At 37.6% G+C, this 7,216-nt stretch overlaps 1 protein-coding gene across 1 annotated transcript; it reads left to right on the top strand.

Moving 5' to 3' along the window:
* Positions 1-648: 648 nt before the first annotated feature.
* LOC122083851 (nitrate reductase [NADH]-like) lies at positions 649-6,537 on the top strand. The gene is made up of 4 exons (XM_042651763.1): positions 649-1,832; positions 1,927-2,067; positions 4,664-4,896; positions 4,971-6,537. Exons 1-4 carry the CDS (start codon positions 821-823, stop codon positions 6,243-6,245), a joined length of 2,661 nt encoding a protein of 886 aa, XP_042507697.1. The 5' UTR covers positions 649-820; the 3' UTR covers positions 6,246-6,537.
* Positions 6,538-7,216: the final 679 nt, after the last annotated feature.

Genomic DNA, 7,216 nt, shown 5'->3' with positions numbered 1-7,216 from the left:
TACCTATAATTGGTACTCATACCACTACCAGACCTCACCTAATTTTCAAATACCTATTTTGCCACTCGACAAATTCTTGGGCAAACACATATGCAAAAGACCTTCGCGTCTAATTGTCTAAAAATTTTCAATCTCATCTAGCCTACCACATGGCAAATACTATTATAAAAAAAGGGCATATTTGATGTGCAAGGCTCCACATGTGCAAGGTTCGAGAGGTGAGAACCACGCAACCTTACCCCCAAAAATGTCTAAAGGTTGTTTTGACTGCTTGACCATCAGATCAGAATATTAGTACCTTCCCGTGAGGCCAAGCGTGCTCCTTTAGACTAAGAATTTGTTTCTAGTATATCGTTCTAGAAACCCTATATTCTATGCCAATGCCTGACCAATGAACGAACATACATAGGTATCCACAAGGATGAAATTTTTATATTTAGGAGGGTTGGGGCATCATTTTGCCTCCCAATAGAGGCAAGGGGTCGCATGACTTTTGAATTTGGATACAAAGTGAATTTCAAATTCTACTAAAAAAAAAGATTTAATAACCAAATATAAAATAATTTCCCAATTAACCCACCAATACAACCTGGGAGCCTGGAAAGCACCATATATAGATTCGCATTTCGGTCTCGCACTTGGTGGCACCACCTCCCCCTATCTTTCAAACGTCACTCCTTGGTTTCCTTATAAAGACTCTCCAAGGAAGAAGTGAGCGTTGGAAAAAAAAGGAGGAAGAGAGAGGGAGAGTAGAAGAAGAGAAGAGAACCTCCCCTTTGCCTTTTCTCTTTTATTTCTTCACTCCCAGTATCTATCTAAAATGGCCGCCTCAGTCCATAACCGGCAGTACAGCCATCTGGAACGAGGTATGACCGGCGTCGTCCACGGCTACCAAACCTCCCCCAACTCCCGGCCACGCTCGCCACTCCGGAGCTGCAACTTTCCTCCAAACACCGAACCTGGCTTTCCAAAAAAAGAGGTTCAAATGGAAGACTCGTCAAGTGAAGATGAAAGCGAATCTGATTGGTCAGACCATCTTAGCAAGGTTAACAACGAGGTTGAACCATCAATCTTGGATTCCCGTGATCAAGGAACTGCCGACAGCTGGGTCGACCGTAACCCATCATTGATTCGACTCACCGGTAAGCACCCATTTAATTGTGAGCCACCCTTGACACGGTTGATGCACCATGGGTTCATCACTCCGGTCTCACTCCACTACGTTCGCAACCACGGCTCCGTTCCAAAGGCGACATGGGAGGATTGGTCCATTGAAGTAACCGGTCTGGTCAAGCGTCCAACCCGGTTCACTATGGACCAGCTCGTGAACGAATTCTCATTCACGGAATTCCCGGTCACCCTTGTTTGCGCCGGAAACCGGCGAAAAGAGCAAAACATGGTGAAGCGTACCATCGGGTTTAACTGGGGTGCCGCCGGGGTTTCTACTACGGTGTGGCGCGGTGTACGGTTGAGAGATGTCCTCAAGCGATGCGGCATTAATAGCCGTCGAATGGGAGCGATGAACGTGTGTTTTCAAGGAGCTGAGGATTTGCCTGGTGGTGGTGGGTCCAAGTATGGTACTAGCATCAAGAAGGATATTGCGATGGATCCATCACGTGATATAATATTAGCGTATATGCAGAACGGACAGCTGTTAACACCCGACCATGGGTTCCCGGTGCGGATGATTATACCGGGATTTATAGGAGGCCGGATGGTGAAATGGTTGAAACGTATAATTGTCACCACCAAGGAGTCGGAGAACTACTATCACTACAAGGATAATAGGGTCCTTCCGTCACACGTGGACGCCGAGCTTGCGAACGCCGAAGGTGCACTGCGCATCTTCTTTCTTGTATCACTTGCTTTAGATGGTCTGTTTTTGTTGATGAAGGATTCTGATTCTGGTTCTTTGATTTGATGCAGCTTGGTGGTACAAGCCCGAGTATATCATCAACGAGTTGAACATTAACTCGGTGATAACAACGCCGTGTCACGAGGAGATCTTGGCGATTAACTCGTGTACAACTCAGAGTTCTTTTACTTTGAGGGGATATGCATATAGTGGTTAGTATAACTTCTGATTTCTCCTAGAATGGATTCATTTGGACATCCGAATCCCTTTTTGTTTCGCTTTCTATTATTTAATTTTTTATTTTACTTTTGTAAGGAGAAATATTTCCTGTTTAGAAGTCAACGTATTTGTCACTCTCCTTGGAACCAAATCTTCTTCAGCATGTCAGTGCATCCAATGTCCATTTGACAGCTAGGATGAGGCACTGAGTGTTACAAACAAGCCAATAAACGTTAGACACATTAGCATGCATGAGAGGATAAAGTTCCTTTTTCCCGTATGAAATGACATCCTTGCTCTCCATTGGGGAGGAGAGAGATAGGCACAGTGAGCACTGGCATAGGCCATGGTCCTGAACACTATTACACCAGCATTTCTAAAACACTTACTTTTTTTAATAGTATTGTTGGCTACTTGACTCTGTAGTTAAATTCTCTTGATACTCTGTCTCTTTGTTATACACTAATGGCTGAAATGTAGACTAGAGAAAAGATATTGTCAAAATCACATACTTGGTTACTAGAAAATAAAAACTACAAATTAGTGGTTGAATAATGTTAATTATCTATTTATATTTGATAAATTTAAACAGAAAAAAGAAAAATATTTTTTATGATAAAAAAATTCGAGTGAAAAAACGAATCTCAACAAATATAATGATGAAAGGGCAACATGAAAAGGAAGTCACATGTATGATTTAGAGGACCAAAATGATTAATAACTTGGTTGTTTGTTATACATAAAAGATGTTACAAATTATTAATTACTTGATCTTTTAAATGAAAATGCTAACCTCATAGATTTTTATTGATGATACAAACCAATAATCGTATCTTAGTATTTTTTTTTTTATATTAATCCTTTAATTTCTAAGTTATCAATGCGATGCCTCATATTCCAAGCAACATGTTCAGACAGGCAAGGCTACTTATGAGAATTAATGAATTAATGAATTATATGATTGACCAATATTTAAAAAAAAATAATTTAAAATTTGAAAAATTAGAAATCATCTGAAACAAATTAAACAAAGAAGTAAGTATGCAAAGATCAAGAGTTTTGGAAGAGGAGACTCAAGAAACTAGCATAAAAAAATATGCAAGGCAATTTTTTTTTTTTTTCCTTTTAATTTATGTTGGTAGAAATATCTGAGGTAAGATGTTTTTTTCTTCTTTATGCAAGTATAATTATTAACAAAAATTGTTCATCTTCCTCAAACATGAAGTAGATAATATATTCATCAATTATGATCATCTAAAATTACATATATACAGTGGTTATACAATGGTTATATACATGAATTTTATAAGCCTAATATAAGAAAAATTTTCATATATACCATATGGTAGATTTTTTACCCTTTTCTCCGTATTAATACGCAGATCTTAAGCACATGAACATGTGAAAGTTGTCATGTAGCACATGTTGGACCAGGGAATAATAAGAGGCCATCCTTTAGTGTTAGATTTTTAAGGCAAAGTCATTGACAGCTTTTTTTTTTTTTTTTTTTTTTTTTTTTTTGAGGAGAAGTCAGACAGTTGTTTAAAATTAAGAAAGTACTGGTCTGTTGGTGTATTGGTTTATTTATGAATATAATTCAAGTATGGTAAAGGCTATGTTACATTGGGTGGGGCTCCTCTATATTGCAGCAGAGGTGGCAGCGCATAGTTGACATGTTTGGGTGCTTCAAGTTGTTGGATGTGCGCTTCCATTCCTACATCACAATAGAAGAGTTGGATCCTGTTATACCTGGTCAAAAAGTCAACTCTGATCCATAGGCCCAACCTTGAAAAAGAAAATATACAAATAATCGTTCTTTTAGTATAACATATAAATATATATATATATATATATATTTCAATGAAGGTAAATCTTGTTATTTCATGTGGGTTTATATACTAAAAATATATACATGAAAAGGACAATTTCTGATTACCATATAAAAAAAGGTTACTTTTAAATTAATTTTGAAAACCTTATATTACTCTTGCTTTAAAGAAATTTTAAATGTAATTTAAAGTTCTAAATACACCATTGGAGGTGTTATTTAGTCAATCTCATAAATAAAGAGAAAAAAAAAAAAGATGTTTTAATACATTTTTATATATTATTTTGGATTGTTATCATGGATGAAACATCTTCCCTAAAATGAAACCAGCACCTAAAAAAATCAAAAGGTTTTCATTTGTCTTGTTCGGCGGACGGATTTAAAAACTTTAAAGTGGAAAGTCATGTAAAGTAACCCAAGCATTAGGATCATTGAATATTATTATTATTATTATTATTATTATTATTATTATTATTATTTTAATGCATGTTAGGGAAAGGAATTTTGTATGGCCATGTGTATATATCCGATTGGAAAAATGGATTTGTTGTTTGTATGATCACTTGGTTGCACATATGCGAATTCAAAACTTGTCCTTTCTTTTTTCATACATACCCTTCTATTATACTTGTAATGTTAGAAAATGGGATAAGTGTTGAAACTTCACATAAGTGATCATACGTATAGTGGATCCAATCTCCACACCAGGGCATAAAACCTATCATGTTCATGTTTTTACAATATTTTTATTTTTTTTATAGGTGGAGGGAGGAAAATAACACGTGTCGAGGTTACAATGGATGGTGGAGACACATGGATGGTGTGCAACATGGATATTCAGGAGAAACCCAACAAATATGGGAAGTATTGGTGTTGGCTTTTCTGGTCCCTTGAAGTGGAGGTGCTGGACCTACTTGGTGCCAAAGAGATTGCTGTAAGGGCTTGGGATGAGGCCCTCAACACTCAACCTGAGAAACTCATCTGGAATGTCATGGTAAGTTCCTCTTTCACTGGGTATTTTTCACATTTTCCTCTCTCTCTCCCACTCATTTTAATCATTATTTGTAGGGAATGATGAACAACTGCTGGTTCAGAGTGAAGATGAAGATGTGCAAGCCACACAAGGGTGAAATCGGTATCATGTTTGAGCACCCAACTCAACCAGCAAACCAACCGGGTGGGTGGATGGCCAAACAAAAGCACCTTGAAACGTCTGAGAGTAACCCAGCCTTGAAGAAGAGCCTATCCGCTCCTTCCATGAACACCTCCTCCAATCTGATATCCATGTCCGAGGTGAATAAGCACAACTCGGCCGAGTCACCTTGGATTGTCGTTCATGGCCATGTCTACGACTGCACCCAATTCCTCAAGGACCACCCCGGTGGCTCTGATAGCATCCTTATCAACGCCGGCACCGATTGTACCGAAGAGTTTGATGCAATCCACTCTGAAAAAGCAAAGAAAATGCTCCAAGATTATCATATCGGAGAACTCATTACCTCCGATTTAGAGACTCCTCTCGCTCCAATCAAAGAGATAGATGTAGATAAAAACGTTGCTCTAATACCAGGTAAGAAGATCCAATGCAAGATCATCTCCAAGATATCACTCACCCACGATGTCCGTCTCTTCCGATTCGCATTACCATCAGAAGATCAAGTCCTTGGATTGCCAGTAGGGAAGCACATTTACATTTGTGCTACAATAGAAGACAAGCTATGTATGCGAGCATATACTCCATCAAGCTCCATTGACGAAGTGGGCTACTTTGATCTCATTATCAAGGTCTACTTCAAGGATATAAACCCTCAATTCCCCAGTGGAGGTTTAATGTCACAATTCTTGGACTCTCTTCCCTTAGGTGCAACCCTAGACATTAAGGGTCCATTGGGACACATAGAGTATATTGGACGAGGCAACTTCACAGTCCATGGAAAGCACAAGTTTGCAAAGAAGCTAGCAATGATTGCAGGTGGGACAGGAATCACTCCTATCTATCAGGTTATCCAAGCAATCTTGAAGGACCCAGAAGATGAAACAGAGATGTATGTGGTGTATGCAAATCGAACAGAAGAGGACATCTTGTTGAGGGATGAGTTGGATTCATGGGCAGAGAAGGATGAAAGGTTGAAGGTATGGTATGTGGTGGGGAAGTCAGTTAGGGAAGGGTGGAAGTATAGTGTTGGGAGAGTTACAGAGAGTATTCTTAGAGAAAATTTGCCACAAGGATCCACTGATACATTGGCATTGGCATGTGGGCCAGCACCAATGATTCAGTTTGCAGTGACACCCAACTTGGAGAAGATGAACTATGATGTTAAGAACTCAATGCTTGTGTTTTGAAGTGAAGAGGGTTGCTAGGGTTCTGGTGGTGGTGTTGTATACGGTAGAGCTTCATATAGTCTGTTCTATCTTCTTTTTTTTTTTATTAAGAAAATAAATAGAAAAGAGATCTAAAAGTTAGGTTTTATTTGTTATATTAGGATGGGAGAGGGGGAAAGTTAAAAGATATAGATGAGTTTGTAAATTGAAATGGAGATTGGGCTGGGTAATTAGAATATGTGGTAATATATGTTAAAAAAGGTGTTTTGAGTACTGTATTTGAATCCTGATCTTCGATATCTCTTTTGTTTCATATATATACTCATTCTTCACCTTTTAAATGATAGTAAATAAGACAAGTGTTCTCATCTAAAGTGTACGTTTCACTTGAACGTTGTACCTAAAGCTTTAACAAAACGAATACAAAAAATGAAGGCCATTAGAAAGTCCCCCTCCCTTTGGCATCGCCATTAGCAGGGAATTTTCAAGCACCTCACAACCAACCACTTATGTGGTAATATCATTTAGATTTGGATTAGTGTGATACTCAACGCTTTAATGCCTACAATATCTACATTAAGTATCTTAAAATAATCTTATCATAATAGAAAATTGAAAATAATACAAAGATGAAAATAACAAGATATGGGTGGGTAATTGCAAATGAAACACTAATAAATGTCTCTTATATTAAGTGGTAACTTGCAATATATTCACATCTTTCCTAATGAATATAGATGAAATCTAACTCATTGTCATATAACATTGATACAATAATCATCTAATAGTTAATAACTTTTAATAAAAACAAGAAACTTAGGACTTTGGGGAACAGAATTTAATAGTTATTAAAAGAATTATATATTGGGTTATCTAGCTATGGACAACACAAATTCAGTTGGAATAAAGGAAAATTTTAAGAGCATTCAAAGTGTTGAAGACGATAGTGTACAAGGATGTCCCAAATAAGATAGAGATGAATGAATTGAAAT

This window comes from Macadamia integrifolia, chromosome 7 (assembly GCF_013358625.1).
Source record: "Macadamia integrifolia cultivar HAES 741 chromosome 7, SCU_Mint_v3, whole genome shotgun sequence".
Classification (NCBI taxonomy): domain Eukaryota; kingdom Viridiplantae; phylum Streptophyta; class Magnoliopsida; order Proteales; family Proteaceae; genus Macadamia; species Macadamia integrifolia.
Note: the sequence above shows the minus strand (reverse complement) of the source record. Positions and strands in the feature narration are given on the sequence as shown.

Excerpts from the sequence above, each read along its gene's own strand:
- LOC122083851 (XM_042651763.1), top strand. The coding sequence starts at position 821 with ATGGCCGCCTCAGTCCATAACCGGCAGTACAGCCATCTGGAACGAGGT. Across the intron at positions 2,068-4,663 it reads GAGGGGATATGCATATAGTG|GTGGAGGGAGGAAAATAACA; the intron begins GTTAGTATAACT and ends TTTTTTTTATAG. Across the intron at positions 4,897-4,970 it reads AACTCATCTGGAATGTCATG|GGAATGATGAACAACTGCTG; the intron begins GTAAGTTCCTCT and ends CATTATTTGTAG.